The 19660-nt window shown below is 37.4% G+C and overlaps 1 protein-coding gene across 2 annotated transcripts in view; it reads left to right on the forward strand.

Annotated features, from left to right (window-relative positions):
• cce-7 (carboxyl/cholinesterase 7) overlaps window positions 1–19071 on the forward strand; it is a 42685-nt gene extending 23614 nt beyond the window's left edge. Inside the window, exons 6-11 of one of the 2 annotated variants that reach the window (XM_028303830.1) lie at window positions 1039–1137; window positions 1453–1522; window positions 11454–11638; window positions 16849–16999; window positions 17717–17840; window positions 18870–19071. In XM_028303830.1, coding sequence (XP_028159631.1) covers window positions 1039–1137; window positions 1453–1522; window positions 11454–11638; window positions 16849–16999; window positions 17717–17840; window positions 18870–19065 — 825 coding nt within the window. In that variant the 3' untranslated portion in view covers window positions 19066–19071. Of the gene's footprint in view, window positions 1–1038; window positions 1208–1452; window positions 1523–11453; window positions 11639–16848; window positions 17000–17716; window positions 17841–18869 lie in introns of both variants that reach the window. The other variant, XM_028303829.1, reaches the window with a different exon arrangement.
• Window positions 19072–19660: the final 589 nt, after the last annotated feature.

Raw genomic sequence — 19660 nt, forward strand, 5'->3', positions numbered from 1 at the left:
CTACTGCGCTATGTCTACAAGCTGTTTTCAAGAGTCATCACGAATCGTCTCACGCGTAGGTTTGATGACTTTAAGCCTCCCAGGCACAAGCCAATTTTCGCAAAGACCACATCCATATAGAAGACCGAGGAGTATAAGTTGCCCTTTGCTTGGCGTTCGTGGACTTCGATTCGATCGAGACTTGGGCATTACTGTAGTCTCTTCAGTGGTGCCGTATCGACTATCGGTACATCGAGGTGCTTGTACAAAATGCTTCCAAACTCCAGAATTGGAAAGGATTCTGCATAAATATAAATTAATGGCGAGTAGGTACATCACTCACCTTCGGTTTGCCGAAAATATTATGGTCATTCGCTGGAAGACCTCTACACAATGTTCAAAGACCTTAATCGAGTTTCCCAACAAGTAGGTCTTCGGATGAAAATGTTATTAACGTAAAACACAATTTTGACTAAGATTTTGATATGCCTTATGCCACAGCCATAATTGCGTCAAAAAACCAACATCTGCAAGAACTCAAACTAGTTCTACCAGCAGAATGCCATGACTTTTATGATTCTTTGCCTCATTTGTAAAATACAAATTAATGTAAGGTATTTAACAACCTCATTTCATGTTATTGATTAATAAGCTACTTGATTTATTACTAGTTATTTTTGTCCAATAGCACCTATCTAGTAGATAAATATATTTTTTTTAACTCTTTTGAACCAATACCATCTAACTCAGGTTATCTTGGTATATGGCAATATTACGTCAATCTAAGTTTACATAACATTTTCCAGTATTTATTTACCTTTTTTAGCGATTTTAACATTTCTAGTAACTTATAAGCTGAAGCGATGAAACGTTTTTTTTATCTCCTGTAAAGTTGACTTTTTTGAGATACATAGATGGTATTGATTCTTAACCGTCGATGACGTGAAACCAACATTAGACGCGATATTAAATTATGACCCTAAAAACATCCATATCTTTCCCAATTGTCTTTTCTAATACGAATCAGACTCGTGTCATAAATATATTTTTACTTCCCAGGATTGGAAGGTCCATATGTTCACTCCGTTCACTCCGACGGTGGAAGCACCAGGTGTAAGGGAGCCTTTCCTGAGCCAGTATCCGTACCACGCCGCCCAAGCGGGCGCCATGCACCGAGTGCCTCTCATCACCTCCATCACCACTGAAGAGGGACTGTACCCTGCTGCTGGTAAGTTCTTCATGAAGGTCCATCTGTTAACGCCGATTATTGAGGCACTAGATCTAAGCCAGTACCCGTACCACGCCACCCAAGCGGGCGCCATGCACCAAGTGCCTCTTATCGCCTCCATCACCACTGAAGAGGGACTGTACCCTGCTGCTGGTAAGTTCTTCATGAGGGTCCGTCTGTTCACGCCGTTAACGCCGATTGTTGAGGCACCAGGTCTAAGCCAGTACCCGTACCACGCCGCCCAGGCGGGCGCCATGCACCGAGTGCCTCTCATCACCTCCATCACCACTGAAGAGGGACTGTACTCTGCTGCTGGTAAGTTCTTCATGAAGGTCCTTCTATTTACGCCGTTCATACCGATTGTTGAGGCACCAGGTCTAAGCCAGTACCCGTACCACGTCGCCCAGGCGGGCGCCATGCACCGAGTACCTCTTATCACCTCCATCACCACTGAAGAGGGACTGTACCCTGCTGCTGGTAAGATTTTCATCAGTGGCGTAACTATAGGTACCATCCACAACCATCCATTTGCATGGGGCCCTTGGCGTATCTAGGGCTATTTTTCAGGGGGCGTATCATCGTGAGGAAGAGGGGGGGTTAGGGTCTTGGGCCGGGGCGTGGCATTTTGCCAGTCCTGCAACCCATAGTTACGCCACTAATCTTCATGTTTCTCTTTGTTCTTTCGTTGGAATCAAAAGCCCTCTTTCGGGGATTTCCATTAAGACCGGTCCATCAAGTGGGACCGCCCACTTTGACTTCCGGTGTTTGATCGCCACTTAAGATTTTTTACGTCCCAACGGTCATCAGTTCTATGAGCTACTTATGTATCAATTAAGATCTCCAAGCGTTCGAGTACCTAGTAACACAAGTCCTCGTCAAAGTCGTCAATTACTTACATTAATTGCAAAATATAGAATGCTTGTAGGTATTTAGTCCAGTCAATGAATGCTTTAACGACGGTGTAGAGAGAAATCCCTGGAACACAATTTCTGACCTCGGGACTTTATTTAGACTAGTTAGGAGGTGAACATAGTAAAAGTCCCCGCCCTGAGCCCTTGAACCGGCGGGGCAAGGGGGGTTTAAAGGTACCACTTTTCGGTTTAAAGCCTAAAGAACCGTTTGAGTCATATTTATGAAATTTGAAGCTGATGTTTATCTTGCAAGTCTCAACACATGAGCCAAATTTGAAGTGTTAATGCACAGTACTTTTTGAGTGATGAGGAGTCAAAAGTGGCTCCAATTGGTTCGTCTAAATATACGCACGATGCAGTTCCCCTCCCTGGAACTAGGCTTTACATGCTCCCGCATGTCTAGCATATTAGCTCAATGTTGATTTAGTCGATTTTCTCCTGATGGAAACATGTAAGACAAAAATAAAATTTCCAATATTACAGACCTTCTAGAGCAGATGCCGCGAAAACTATACAAGATATAGAAAAACTTGAGTATCTCACCTGTAGCAAATTGAATAATCTTTTTTTGGTTCATAGTAGTCATGTCACTAGGACGCATAGATTCCGAGGATTAAGCGAAAAACCGAAAAGTGGTACCTTTAAACCCCCCTCTCCCCGCCGGCTCAAGGGCTAAGGGCGGGGACTTTTGCTATGTTCACCTCCTACTTAACTAGTCTAAATAAAGTCCCGAAGTCAAAAATTGTGTTCCAAGGATTTCCATCTATAATGCTTTATTGACTGGACTAATTAAAGTTAATACAAAACGTGTAAATGTTTTTAAGTAGAAAACAAACTTGTTCTGAGGAAAATCGTCGACCCCAGGTTAAGAAATTCCAGTTTAAAACGTGCTCAAAGCACGTAATAATTTTATCTTAACCAAGTTTTATCACTGCAGAGTTTGCATTTTTGCAAAAAAACTGCCAAGTAAAAGAAAAACTTAAGATCTTCCTTGTTCTAACTTTTAATGGCTTGGGTTGTACAATCGTTGGGAAAGTAAGTTAACGTGACAGTTATCTACCTGATTCAAGAATTCTAAGATGGCGTCATCTCGAGACTTCCGATCGGGATGTAATTTCCTAAATGGATTCGTCTGGATTGGCTTCAGTCTGAATGACTGTAACAAAAAAAACGATGGATGAGACTGAGTTCTTTTAATTCTTTATAGTAGCATCTACTAAGTATTAGTACTTTTTACGGTTGCGTTTTTTTTTTTTCAAATTCATAACTTGATTTACGTTTTGCACCCTGCACCGGATTCAATTTTGTTCTGGCCACACTCCAAATTCTCAAACTCCAACGATATATTGTGTTTGTGGTACAGATCATACATTTTATTGCAAAACAGAACCTGCAGTAAAAATACAGAGGCTTCTTTTCTCAAGTGGAAAAGCATAATGGATTTAAACCGTGGATGTAAATAACAGTTTTTAAACATCATAAATACGGGTGAATACTCCATTGTTCACAGTACCATGTGTGCCAAGTTTCACTCGTTTACAGGTTTTTTCAAAGCTGGCAACGCGCCGGTTCATATTGCACCGGACCGGACACAAACAATACTTTAAAATAACTCACAAAACGACGTTATTAAATTCTGCTGGCTCATATTTGAAAACGATTTAAACTTATTCTATTTTTGTTGGATGTACCTACTATTTAAAATCATAATTTTTCAGTCTACTGCCTTTGAAGACCCGAAACTTGTGACGTCAAAACAGCTCGAAAAAGGATATCAACTATGTACATATGTTGTCCAATTTTATATTTGTTGAAGTAGGTAGGTAGGTAGGTATTCGTATTTCACCAGCAGGGATTCTATAAATAATTATAGAACTTAATTTCTTCAAACAATTTCGCACATTATGAACGCGCTTAAAACACAAAGAGAAAATCTGCGAATTGGTTGCCAAGAGCAAAAATGTTTTAAATATACTCAACATCAAATAAACCGCACCTTCCGCGACGCGAACTTTAACGATTTTCTTCTGACACAATCATGGTGCCCCAACAATATTGGTGTTATTTGAAGGCTCAATAAATATCCTTATAGAAAAACACATTTAATTTCTTAATAAATGATTAACATATACCATAAATGTGACTTGAAAAAATACCTCACTTTGGGCCCACCTATGGGATCAATGAGACCAATTTTTATGGTTATAAAACCAAATAATGATCTCACGTGTCCTCTTTAACAGATGGATAGCGATTAATCCCAACTTAACAGTTTTATAGCCATAAAAGTTGGCTCTAGCGTAACTACCTATTTTTTGAAGAAGTGACTCTGGATCCTTCTAAAGACACATTTTTGGGGTAAAAACCTTTCCTTTAATGAAATGAAGGTTAGAACTAGGCTTTTAAATGGTGCCAATATTGGTGGGAAGTGGGGATGCATACATTTGAAAATGCTTGTCGCGGGAGGTGCGATTTATTTGATGTCGAGTGTAGTTACACTTCACTGCATGTTTGAAAGAAAATGCTTTAGCTCTTTTCGAATAAATTCTGAGCTGCCTCAAGGCAATTCCTATCTTTAAAAGTTTCATAGCAAAGTACAGACAACAGCACATCAAGTTACCTAAATACTTAGCATTCATTTATAATGCGAACAGCTAGGGACTAGAATTCGCTGCCTGCTGCTGTCTTTCCCGAAGACTACATTTTCAAGACGAGAGTGAATAGGCACTTACAGGTACAGGGCAGATATGTACCATCCCAGACATCAGGTGCGATTGTGGTCAAATAGCTAACTGCCTTGTTATGCATAAAAAAAGCATCTTATTTGATTGCAATTGGGGCGATATTGCAACAAAAATGTAAAGTCTGATGTGCTGTCGTCTGTACAACTTAAACCAATGAAGTTTAAAGGAATTCCATTCTTTCCAATTTCTTTAAAATTCGTAAATTACATTATGTCATCCCTTCATTTCGTGGCGCCTTGAATGTGAGTTGTCGATAAAACTGTTAAGACTTTTGATCCCTCTTCGCTGTAATTTAATAGAGTTCGAAGAAATGAGCTCACCCCAAAAATGTAAATTAATTGTCATAAAAAGTGACGAACATTAATAAAATTCGAAGTAAGCGATAGGTCAGTGAACACTAACTAACCTTTTAAACCTTTTCATATTAGATTCATATCTTAGTAGAAAATGAGCACCCTCAGCTCGATCAGAAGCCAAGGTTAAGTTATTGAGAAGCACTACGCGATTGCCCCTATGATTGAAGGTCATACAGAATCACTCCAATCTAGAACTAAAAACCTAGTTACCGAGTTCAATTTGCTTCGAAATAAATATTTAACATACAAAATCTATTGGTAGAGTCGCGTTTTAAGAGCTCATTATGATTTGAATTGACTGATGGCATTATCAATGACTATTTTGAACAATGCATTTTTCAAGGTTTGCATACATTAGAAATAATTATCGTCTCTACCTATTCTTACATTATTATGAAGTTTAAAACTACTAACGCTGTATAATCATTACTACGGATCTAAACATATCTAAGTATTTTCCTTACCATTTGTGCTAGTACATTGCTATTATGTTAATTAGTTTTCTCTACCATTTCTATTGCTCTAACTACAATATCGTCGAACTAGTAGTGGTTCTCGCTAGGGACTTGTCCCTAATAAACATTAATGAATAGGTACTACCTATGTCTTATTATTCCCCTGTACGTATTTGCGTAGTAGGTATATCTATACCTTAATCATAGTTAGACACCTTACTTGAACGGGTATCGGATCATCGTATATTTTCACGGTAGCGCATTTTCTTACATAACTTTTCAATTCCTATCATTGGAGGTCCGAAAATTTTTCTCATACAATTTGATACCATAATGATCATTCTTCATAAAAAATTTAAAACCTACATATTTAAAAACATAATCATTGATATTCATAATATCACTAATCATACACTTAGTTTTTACGAATATTTGTTTTCATATATTTTTCTATACTAATGATCGAAACTCATAATCATTCGAATAAATAACTATAATCTTCATAAATGTGATGTATCCTAATATTTGTTTTCATAAATTTATTACTCATAAGTGTATTTATCCATATTATTGAAAATCATGATGTCTATATTCGTATTAAATCGTATTTTAACATTAAATTAATTTGAAATGGTCCAAAACAGGCAATATTTTGTGCCACAAAACTAACGTGACAGAAACGAATCGCTGCAAAACCGACTCCACGTAGTCTTGTCTGCCCTACCCCTAGAGTGTAATTTAAAAGCCGGAGGCGCGGAGGGAGGGCAGCCCTCGCCCGCTGTAACGAGGCTCAGGCGCCCGGGTGAGCTGGAGCGGCTGAGGCTGGTCGCCGAGGCGCCGAAGGCGCCGATGGCGATCCAAAAAGCCGAAGCTGCGGAAGCAAGCGTGGGTGCCTGAGCCTCGTTACGCAAGGGCGGAAGGGCTGCACATCCCGCAGCGCCGGAGACGAGGAGATACCAATGCATGCTGCATGCTCTGCATGCTTATCTACTCTATTAAATTAAATATGATTTTTTTAAAGATACGAGTATGTCTGTTATAAAGTAAATTATTCTGAACAACAACATTATGAGTTGAAGTATGTTCTTAGTAACAACATTATTAATTAAAACAATATGATCAATGAATGTTATGAAAAAAAAAGATCTGAAAATAAAAATTATGTATTTTAAATGGTTCTTAGTAGTAACAGTATTGATAAAAAAATTATGATTACTAACTGTTATGAGCTCCGATGGTAGTAATAAAAATGTATGAATAAAAAAAGTATGAAAAATAAAATTATGAAGAGAGATTATTATGAACACAAATCGGTAGTAAGACAAAGAATAGGATTTAGAATTTTATGTGAGCCAATATAGAACCTATTTTCACAAAATCAATATTCTAACCATTTCTTGAACACAACTTGAATAGAATAAACAGTTTTCAGTTAGATCGAGGTAGAGGTCGACATAAAGTTATCTATTTTAGTTATATTAGACAAATATCAACAACATCTAGCAATTCAAGTAGCAACGAGAATCGGTAAATACAGGAATGTTTGTCCGATTAGCAGCAATCTATTTACCAGCTCGATAACTCAGCCGTGTCTGGGACATGCTTTTAAGCTATTATTAGCTCGAAGATTTATAGCTCGAACACCGAATGAATAAGGAGCACATCCAGCACTTTCTATAAATTTCGCCGGAAAACGTATGGTTTATACTCGTATGTATGTAGTTTTAATTTAGTTCTCTATAATGCAGTACAATACTTACCCTCAGAAGGGAATAGTTTAAATTAAACCAAAGCTTATAATGGATTTTAATGCTATTAGTTTTTACTTAATACTGTTCTCCACCGTTGCTGCCAACCTATTATTTGCTATCCACTTTAATTTATTAGTATTAGTTATAGTCGCTGCGTCAATATATCGTCAGTTGCAGGTTCACTTGGGGTAACTGACAAAATACAGTTTTTCAGTAGAGCCGTTTAAAGTTTTTTTTCGTCTTAAATCGGACATAACTTTTTTCCTATTTAACCTTTTTTGGATCTGTTTTTACAGTAATGCTTAGAATTCTACGCGGTTTTAGATTAAATAAAAAGAATAATCTAATATGTCTTAGTTAAGGAAATAAATTGCAGTTACACCAATGTATTTTTGTACTTTTGACAGTTACACTAATTTTACACCATACTTTTGGAAAAAACATAGGTCAAATTGGTGTAAGTACTGCCCAAATTAAAATAATTTGATGTTTTTGCTGGGTTTTGTTTACTTAGTTGCTGTATAATTTATGTAAAAGTATTAAAAAATAAGAGAATTCATGAAAAAAATAACATTTTGTCGTTTTCTTTGTTTTTTTTTTATTTTATTAGAAGTAACTTTTATTTTATTCATTAAAAAATGTTAAAAAAGCCATGGGAATCAAGAAAATATGTGTATTTAATTTTTTTAAGACAGAAATATTGAAATAACTAATGTATTACTGTGAAACTAAGTAATTTCAATATTTTTTTAAGCTTTGACTTACCAATACCGTATTTAGCTCTACGGGGCAACTTAAACTGTAAACAAAATGGATTTAATTTCCCACCTCTTTATAGCAATGTTGAATTAAAGTCATGAGTACTACAACAGTAAAAGTAACAGAGTAACAACAGCTTAATGTTAGCAACGCGCAGTGACGCCTAGTTGGCTGGGAAGTTGCTCAATTTCAATTATTTTTTTTGTTGAGCTAACTTTAACTTCTTTAACTGATACTGCTGGTATAATAATAATGTTATATGCCTTAAAACTTTCTAAATTCCTATTTTATTTCATGTTATAAACCTTAGCAAATCAGTGTAATTGCAAAGTTTTGTAGCAAAATTTTTACATTATTACAGATACACCAATTCAACCTGGTAAAATTATTACAATGTCAGTTACACCAAAATTGTGAAGGAAATCTGAAAAGTTCACACCTGAAAATGTCCGTGTAATTTTTTTAAAGCTAGAATTTTTTTAAGTATACCATTCGAAAGAGCAGAAAAAACTAAGAAAAACTGTATATTTAACTCAAAAACCGTATTTTGTCAGTTAACCCAAGTGAACCTGCAACTGACGATATTATAGCGTACTAAGTCTTACTCAACCGATATAATATATCTCTTTATCTCCATCCTATTTGTAAAAAAAAGCTTCATAGGTGCCCACAACACATTCAAATTTGTTGTGTATGTTTGTGAACATACACAACAAATTTGAATCTTAGAAAATATTTGAAAAATAACATTAATTATGATTTAGTTATTATTCATGTTCTTTTGTATACTAAAAAGCTAATACCTCCCACAAATACTCATCTCTATTAAAGACACTGAAACTAATAATCAAATACGCCCCCAGAAATATCCTAAGGGCTCTACAATTTCCCAGGCAAAGTGTACTTATTTATGATTATGAATTTGATATTACTTCATTACATCTATTGAGATATTTGTGATCTATGTACCTAATAATAATCTAAATATATGTATATAAACTCAAAGGTGACTGACTGACTGACATAGTGATCTATCAACGCACAGCCCAAACCACTAGACGGATCGGGCTGAAATTTGGCATACAGGTAGATGTTATGACATAGGCATCCGCTAAGAAAGGATTTTACGAAACTCCACCCCTAAGGAGGTAAAACGAGATCCACGCGTACGATGTCGCGGGCGGCCGCTAGTCTTGCTATAAACAAGGATTCATTTCATTATTTATCAAATTCAGATTGGAAATAGAAGCTGGTTAGTGAATATCGGAGAAAAGGGATTCTCAGCTATTTTGTTTCTCAAGAAAACATGTGACCTTTAACATTCCCCCATCTCATACCAATAAAGATGAAGATAAATCTGAGGCAGTGGTTCCCAAAGTTGTCTGGGCTACGACTCATCTAATACAAGTTCCCACTCGGGACCCACCTATAAGAAATTTCGCCCGATGCCCAGTTGTTGGATCGGTAGGGTGGTGTGTCGTTCTACAGGCAGGGCCCACTCAATGTTCGCTCGCGACCCATAGTTTGGGAAACCCTGATCTGAGGGGTTTATCCCTACTTCGATTTTGGCAAATTGTTAAGACCCACGTCCCAACTATCAATAAAATTAAAGGTATAGGTACCTACTGCATGAAGTGAAAGATGTAAAACTATTCTAATAAAAAAAAGTCCACGAAAAGTTTTACACCCGTGCCGCACAGTAAAGTTCGTATTTTTTTTTTACATTAATTATTTTTACCTACATTTCATCAGAAAAGTACGTTGAATGATAAAACGATCTTGCTCAGAATATGCTTATTCACTCTGACAGAACGAGTAAAGCAGGCATCTTCTCCCACAAAGGAAGATTCGATTGTGAGGGAATTTCGGAAACACTGACTTAGGCACAGGGGTTCCTCTACTTGGCTGTACGCACTATAGAAGAACCTAGTTAGTTACTACTTGCTTGTAAGTAAGCTTACTTTGCATTTTCTTGCAAATAAACTCAAGAAACTTTATGCCTACTAAACGCCATCATAACAAACCTCCTCCCTGACCCTATTTGTAAAATAAAATTGACCTGACAGGAAATTAACCCATTCCTTTTTATTCTGCAAACAAAACTACCAACCATTGTACAAATAATTTCACAACAACAGCTCGTATAAACCATTGTTTAAAACAAATAAGTTTTATCTTGACCTACATCGGTCCCAGATCAAAGATGGCGAACTTTCCCTTATCAAACCTATTTTCTCGTGCCTTCGAGGCATTTAGGTTCTATTACACAATACCAACTTCATTCCATTCATAGTAGTGCCTACACGTTTCACAGCTATCTATGAAATGGGCCATGGCAAATAAGTGGGTGTTCAAATAATTAGGTACTTTCATTCCTCTTTGATACAAATACTTATTAATAAATAAGCTTATCAAAGGCTTCCGACGGAAAAAACAGGCTGACAATCCCTACAAGGGTCATTAAAATTCTGTAAACAAACCTTGGACAGTTAATTACGTACCATTTTCCCATGTCTGCAGTTAATTCAAAGCCTTAATAACGCAACAAGTAAACTCATTAGCGAAAATGCGGATATTTAAAAAAAAGTTGCATGTAAACCACAAATGAACTGTAACAGTTAACCTTTATTATAAAAGCCGACCAACTTTGATTCCTTCTACGTTTTTAACAATGGGGTCTTAACAGCATAAAGCCTTTGGAAAACCTGGCTAGACTAATATAATAATAAGTACTTAGTTAAAGGTACTTTGAGGATAAATAAAAGTTACTATCACGAAACCTTGCCACACACTTGCCTAATTAGTGTGTATTACACACATCCGTGTTCAGATTCTCACATTAGCAACGTGGTAGAATGATCGCACTTAAAGGTATTAAAAGAGTTTCGCTCTCATGGTTGCACAGCAAAGGTGTGCTATAAGACCGGTACATTTACCTACCTACACTAATATTAATGAGGATATATTTGATTGTTTGTTTATATTGCATAGGCTCTTTTTTTTATCCTCAACGAGGATACTCTCTCTAGATTGAAAAAGAGGCTGACAAAGGTGACTGAGTTTCTTCCGCCAGTTCTTCTAAGCACCATCCCATATGTTGTCCCGAAGTCGTGGTAGGGCAAGCTATTTTTAAGTAAGCGCCCTGGAAAGGGTATAAGTACTGTATAAAAAACTTTTGCTTTATTTCTGACGAACATAGGTAATAAGAAGTTCAATAATGCAATAAAGCGTTCTAAGTAGTTTATTTTAAAGCTCCAATTCTCTCCCCAGCGTACCAAGCGGATCCGACCATACTTCCCGATCTGGAGTCCCACTGGGAACAGCTGGCCAGTAACATCTTCGAGTACAACGACACCCTACCACTGCACCTGAGGCCAGCAGTGGCGGCGAAGATAAAGCAGAAGTACTTGGGAGGAAAGCCAGTCAGCCAGGAGACGTACGCGCAGTTAGTGCAGGTTAGTTATAGCATACAAAACAAAAGCCTTTACTTACCGAGTGTGATAAAGCCAGTGCCTGAGGTATATGACTGGCACGAGAGGGGTGATATTGACATAATTATTATGACGTGACAGAGCATACAAATCTGAAGTCTCGCTGACGTTTGACGTCACAAAACCACCCCCGTGACGCTCCCAAGTCCCATACCTCATTACTGTACTAGGTAACCGAGTTAAGCGCTAAACCTTATAATACTGTACCTACCCTATCGTTATAACCACATTTAATTTCAATGATAGTACTAAGTACTTACCTGCTTAATGTGCATTTACAGGCAAAACGTATTCGGGATTTTGCTGCAAACTGCAAAGTTTTAATAATAGAAGAGTTTGCAGGATAACTACTTCGCGCTTCTGATATTGCAAACAGTTATTACTGACATCTAATCCTCTATGCTGCTACAAGTACTTACTACTCAGAATTTAGTAACTACTTTTACTGCAGCATTAAAATTTAAAAAGTTTTTCAAACATCTTTTCTACATAATCTAACTCTACGACTACGTTACTAGCAAAAATGTTCCCGAATTTTATATGAATCATGTTTTATTGCCACCTACAGCTCACATGATGCAATTTTATTGCCTTAGATTACATGCTGGATAACTAGGTTTTTCAGGAAAATCCTTTTGACTACACTTAGACGAGTCAACTACCTACAATATAGTAGATAGCTCGGTACCTACGAATTAGGGTTTCTGCTCGAGCTTTCTCGAACTCGAGAAAACTCGAGAAATTTGGCTTCATTCGAGACGAGAAAAAAATTACCGGAGCTCGAGAATTCTCGAGTTTCGATTTTGAAGCTTTAATATTCTTGAAAGCCTATTTTCTTAGACAAAATTAAGTTTTTAATTATTTAATAGGTCAACGTTGCTTTAAGACTGGCCTAGTCTTTCCTTTTTTAACTGATTTGATTTTCAAGTAATGATCTCAATCGAAACTAAGTTATAATAATGTTCATCAACGAGTATTAAATATTTATTATATGTTTAACTCTGACTGATTTAAAGATCTGAAAAACTTGTTAACTACACAGTTACCTTACCTAACAGACGTTAGGTTAGGTACTCGTGCCTCCTCGTAAAGTTTATTCAAGTCGTTATCTGTAAGAAATTTAAAAATTTATTAAAAAGTTTTTTTTTTTTCAAATTTAATGACCTGACTTATGTACCTGTGATTTCGCAATAAACACAATTTGAATTTGAATTTTGTTCATAAAACTATTTATCGTAATTTTGCTATTTGGACTTGTGTTCTTTAGAAAACAAGTGATTTAATTGTAGCTCCAGACTTTTATTGTTATTTATCCTTAAAGTACTAGAGACTTTATGACTTTTGTTATGATTATTAGTAAATATTAATTATGAAAGAAGATTTTATTTTTTGTTGCTTTCCTTACCAAAATAAGTGGTACTAAATTCTAATATTGATTGTGGTGCATAAAAGTAGGTATATTAGATTAAAAAAACCTGTGTTTTTATTAAATTTCATCCCATTTCAGCAGTTTTCATTAAAAGACTCGAGACCCGAGAAAACTCGAGACTTTGGCCTCGAGAATTCTCGAAACTCGAGAAAAAAAATAAGTCGAGAAATCAGAAACCCTACTACGAATCATCATAACTTAGGTACATACCTATTATCTAAATGTCTTTAATTAGCTGTAATTGGATTTAGTAACTTAAGTAAACCTAAGCTAAGAAAATTTAATTGTCTTCGACTTTTACCTTGAAAGAAATTACAAGAATAGAGCTAGGCATCAATTCGGGATACGATCCGTAATTTCTGGTTGATCATACAGGGTGTCCCAAAAACAATGGATAACCCTGTAACCATCGATAGGCCTCGCCATGGTCTCCCTAACGTCCAATTTTGACCCCAGTAAAAATATCACCGTTTTCAAGATTTTTAAGTTTTTGTTAATTTTTAGAAAATTGCCACCTGCGTTTACTTTTTGTCATGCCATTTCTACAAATGAGGATACTTTTCAATCTAGTTTTTTTCCTTATCACAAGGGATAGTTGGGCTATCAAAAAAAAATGATTAAAGTTCAACAAACTAGTTTAAAAGTACGAAAATTTTAAGAAATTGCAGAGAAGAAGGAAAAATTAATTCATTGTCTTGCACATTTGATCAGCCGTCGTGTAAAAAAAATGTAGGAAGACCATCGTGCCCATTACCTTAAAAACTTCCTTGGTTAATTAAGATTCTAAAAAGGTATCACAAACCTATGTATTCTGTATTATTTTTATCTTATGGCTACTTGAATAGCAACTAGTATGAAAACTGGAAAAATGAGTTTTTCTCGTAATAGTCAAACTAGGACTGCATAGTGGCATTAAATACAAATGGATAATTTTTAGCGTAGGAATTTTAATAAAGCAACATTTTATCATCATCATCATCATCATTTCAGCCATAGGACGTCCACTGCTGAACATAGGCCTGTACCCCAATGATTTTCATAATGACCGCTTGGTAGCGGCCTGCACCCAGAACCTTCCTGCTTACCTTTATGAGGTCGTCGGTCCACTTTGTAGGTGGACGTCCTACGATGCGCTTTCCGGTACGTAGTCTCTACTTGAACCCTGTTGCCCCATTGGCAGTCCGTTCTGCGTTTTTGTGAGGGGCTATGCTCGGGTTTCTTCACGAAACCGTATCAGAAATTAGGAGATCCGTAAACGAACTAAAGTCGCTGACATAGCTCGACAGATCAGTAAGCTGAAGTGGCAATGGGCAGGGCACAGTAGTTTGCAGAACTGAGGCAGCAGGGTTAAAGTGGAGGCTACGTACCGGAAAGCGCATCGTAGGACGTCCACCTACAAAGTGGACCGACGACCTCATAAAGGTAAGCAGAAAGGTGCTGGATGCAGGCCGCTACCAAGCGGTCATTATGAAAATCATTGGGGTACAGGCCTATGTTCAGCAGTGGACGTCCTATGGCTGAAATGATGATGATGATAAAATGTTGCTTTATTAAAATTCCTACGCTAAAAATTATCCATTTGTATTTAATGCCACTATGCAGTCCTAGTTTCACTATTACGAGAAAAACTCATTTTTGCAGTTATCATACTTGTTGCTATTCAAGTAGCCATAAGATAAAAATAATACAGAATACATAGACTTGTGATACCTTTTTAGAATCTCAATTAACCAAGGAAGTTTTTAAGGTAATGGGCACGATGGTCTTCCTACATTTTTTTTACACGACGGCTGATCAAATGTGCAAGACAATGAATTAATTTTTCCTTCTTCTCTGCAATTTCTTAAAATTTTCATACTTTTAAACTAGTTTGTTGAACTTTAATCTTTTCTTTTGATAGCCCAACTATCCCTTTTGATAAGGAAAAAAACTAGATTGAAAAGTATCCTCATTTGTAGAAATGGCATGAGAAAAAGTAATCGCAGGTGGCAATTTTCTAAAAATGCACAAAAACTCAAAAATCTTGAAAACGGTGATATTTTTACTGGGGTTAAAATTGGACGTTAGGGAGACCATGGCGAGGCCTATTGATGGTTACAGGGTTATCCATTGTTTTTGGGACACCCTGTATTACAGCCTCCAAGTACAGCCTGTACAATCTTCCCTCGAATCCGATTACAAATATCAAGCACGAGATGAAATATGAAATTTCATTTCATCCCGACCGCGAGCCCTTGTCGTAACGTCAACCGGTGGACGGATGTGACGTCGCCTTGAATATTTATTTACGTAATCATAAAACGTGTGCGGAATACGCATTGGAAGAGTAAGTCAGCGTCAAATAGTTCGTGACACGAAAGAGTTAATAAAATAATAATAAAATCATTTATTTGCAAGAACATGGTTACAGATTGGTGTTAATTTAATTAACTCCAGCATATTCTGTCGCATGCGACGTGCAAAAGTTCTTGTTCTTAAAATTATGTTAATTTATTATTGCTACATTTAGTTTTAGACTTTACATATTTTTACAACTCAAAGGTTGACAACACAACCTTTATTTCCATTGTAACAAAGACGTGTTATGAACTTTTTGACTACTTTGGGTGCCGCGAACTAGCCTGTGCAAGCCGATCGAAATATTTCAGATTACCTATCTGCGTATCGCGTTAAAACCTGTTTAAATAAATTAAATTACTGAAATAAGGTCCGATTTATCCAACATGTGTTTTATGATGGTCACCCTATTGCAACAATCATAGTCGAAATTTTATCAATTGAACGTGTCGCCAATTTGCCTTCGGCATTTCACAGAACAGCGAGCGTTTGTAAACTGACGACGCCGTTTGTAAAATGCGAAATCATACAATTTGCCTGCGACATGGGCACCATAATCAAAAAGGGTACTCAAATTGTAGAGAACTTCATATTTCGAAAAGGTGCGACAGGTTCTTTTTATAATTAAGTTTTTTTTACTTATTATTACCAACTGTTACCATCCTGATGAGTAGATAAAGCCTTGAAGAAAGGTTTTATTGATTTTATGTAATTTACGAGCACCACCTAAGTTACGAAAGTTCGTTTAATTCGCAAACAAAGTTTTAATATCGTTTCCAAATTACGTTGGAATAACTCCTGAAACTGTTGAGAAGGAAACGTTCTGCAAGGAATTTCACAATCCCTCTCCATCAGTTTTCAACAAGTTTCAGGGACAAAGCATGCATGTGTGAATTTCCGTATTTCACAGCGAACAAAAGTTTTGTAAAGCAGTGTAGGTACGAGAATACTAAAATAAAACGTCATAATTTGCGAATTATCTACAAGTAGGTACCTACCACCTTCATTCATTTGCCCAGTTTCAGTAGCTTTTGATCCTGAAACTATTGGTTCGTACTTCATACTAGTCTACGAATGAATATAACATTTAAGTAAGTAGGTATTTGTATTATCAATTCCTGAATAAAACCTGAAATATCGTAAGAATAATAAAGTCGACCGTATGAATTTTAGATGCCATTTTTAAATGAAAAGGGTACCTGATCCTATGAGCTTTTTTCATATGAAAGTACCCAAAACAAATTTTCGGCTCCGAGGTGGGGTCGGCCGACTGCGCCCACGCACTCCGCTCCGGCCAGCCGGTGCACGTGTACCGAGGCTCCGCCAGCCTGTCCCAGGTTATGAGCCGCACTGTCAACAACTATATTTTATTCATACCTTGAAGATAACTTACCTTACTTGAACACAGGCTCTCGGCGACCGCCTGTTCGGCTCCGAAGTGGGACGACTGGCGCACACCCACGCGCTGCGCTCCGGCCAGCCGATGTATGTTTACCGATTCGCGCACCGGGGCTCCACTAGCTTGTCCCAGCTTATGAGCGGCACTGACAACAACTATGGTGAGTTACTTTAACGCCCTAGTTAGTTTCTCGCGAATTTTTTGATTTGGAAGTCCTGGGTTCTAAATTGTCATTAAGTATTACGGGAATTGGCAACACACAAACACTTTTAAAAAAGGTATTTTACCATCCCGACGTTTCGACTCGGCTGCACGAGTCATGGTCGCGGGCAGACTGAAGAGATGCGGCGTCGTCTGCTCAGGCGCGTAGAATTTTCCTCACCCACCCGCATAATTGCACAATATTTTCGTCCATGGTGGTACAGTCAGTCAGCCGTTTGAGACGGCCAAAACTGGCCAAAACGGTCCTGTGTTCTAGATTTCTAGTTCTAGTTCCTTTAAAGAAATATGATTGTATATTGTAGGTACGCTACAAAACTTCATTGAATTTCAATTTTAATGGATGTGGTGTGTGTGTGTGGATGTGCGAGGTTACTGCAATTCTGTGCATTTTCCTACTTTTAGCTCTTTGTAAGGGCAATAAAGTTATAACTGAGTGGTGTCGTCAATAGCATAGCCGTATTTATTAGGAGTTCCATCTCGCGACACCGATGGCGGGGAACAATTAAAGAAATACCAATTATACAAGTGCCCAACAGCGAATCGAACTCATGATCGTAGCAAGTCCCAAATCCCAAGCGATCATAATCATTGCCACCACAGAGGCTAAGTATATCTATCTAAGAGTAAAATTATATTAAACCCTTTTTCTTTGCAGGTGTAAGCCACGCCGATGATGTTCTCCAGATCTTTAAATTCCCCGGAATAGATTTCGCTCAAACAGCAGATAAGAAAATGATCGAAGGACTCCTAGATATGGTCTACAGCTACGTTAGCACTGGGTAAGAGGCGAATAAGCGTATCTATCTAGTCTTATTAATATTTGGTATAAATACGAAAGTTTGGATGTCTGTTACTCTTTCATGCAAAAACTACTGAATGGATTTTGATGAAACTTTACAGTATTATTGTTTATAACCCAGAATAACATATACCTAGGCTATAATTTATGACGATGTGTGTGACAAACTAAATTTCACTCGGGTGAAGCCGCGGGCAAAAGCTAGTAAATCATATTTTTAGTAGGTACCTAAAGTTTCACTGTCTCTTTTCTTGATGTCGTCGGTTAATTATGCAGGAATTAATAAATAGACAAACAACCATGAATGACCTGGTTACAAATTCTCGTACCAATCACTCTAACACCCGCTGGGATTCGAATCCTCAACCATTATCAACTGGAGACGGTCTGTAATCATCAGTCCAAGAGGCAATAACGCCAAAGGTCAGATTTCCGTAATGAATAAGTCCTATTTACAAATCGATGACATCATAGTTAGCACACTTACTTAATTAATTCACGGTGACGTGGACGCACTTTACGACACGACTGGGATTGTTTATTTTTGATTTGCATCATGTTGTACCTACCTATAACGTTACATCAAACAGTGGCTGACGTGGCTTTTTTTAACTTGTGTATCTACCAACTAAATAAGCAGTGTTGTTTTGCTAAAAAAAAATTAAGTGGCGATCGTGTGTCGTCATCACAGGCCGGTATTATGCAAACACACTAGTATGAGATTACCTACACTCAAGAATAAATTCAGGCACGTGTTTGACAATATGGTTTCGTCTAATCGTAATTTACTATACATTACATAATAAAGCCCGGTCCGTGAGCATGTAGAATTTTGTCCAATGACCCCTAGCTACCCATCCTTATCGCTCGCGCGTAATTCACCCGCAGCTGCGCAGTGAGTGTGCGAGCGAGATAGCAACATAATTACGCGCGAGCGATAAGGATGGGTAGCTTGGGCTCATTGGACAAAATTGTACGTGCTCACGGACCCGACAATTTTATTTTTCAGTGTCCCCAAATTCCCTAACGGTCCAGTGTGGCAGCCAGTGACACCTGGCGCCCCAGAACTCAACTATCTGGAGATATCCTCCCCCGACAAGGCTGCGATGAAGGCCAGCTCCGACTTCGGCCACAGATCCTTCTGGGACAGTCTTGGATTCATCGAGAATGAGAAATACCAAGTTTATGTTAAAGACGAGTTGTAAAAGGAGGGTATAAGTATAAAGATGGTCATATTGAGATCAGGGTAAAAGGTAGGCACTGCTTACTGTATTTGTGATGTTTTTATTGCAGTAACATGTACTTATGTATTGTTTTTATAATTAAATTACAAGGTTATGTACCTATATTCAGTTGCAGGATCTTATTAAACCTCAAATCATTCCTAAGCAAGGAATGATTTCCTACTATTAAAAGAGCTTGATAAAGAAAACCTGTTTTTTATTTACCCTACCTATCTAGTCTAGTTTTCTACCTACCCTACACGAAATTTTACGACTAGAAGCATTCATAACCACCTAAAACCCAAAGCATCACTCGAAAATGAAAATGTTTTAGCTTGCGCATAGGAAAAGCCCTCCTCTAGATAACATTGTGTAGGTATCATCAAAATAAATGGCTAACAAACTAACACAAGGAGAGAAGGGAAGTACCTACCTACCATGAAAAAATTCAACCAAGTCCCACAGGATGAAAGCCGAAATATATTGGACTGACGTGGCTACTGGCATGATATGACATATTGACTCATCAACACCCACAAGCAATGACTGAATTTTGTCTGCATTGTCTTCTATGTCA

The sequence above is a fragment of the Ostrinia furnacalis genome, unplaced genomic scaffold (genome assembly GCF_004193835.3).
Source record: "Ostrinia furnacalis isolate ACB-3 unplaced genomic scaffold, ASM419383v2 OfSCF1306, whole genome shotgun sequence".
In the NCBI taxonomy this organism is placed as follows: domain Eukaryota; kingdom Metazoa; phylum Arthropoda; class Insecta; order Lepidoptera; family Crambidae; genus Ostrinia; species Ostrinia furnacalis.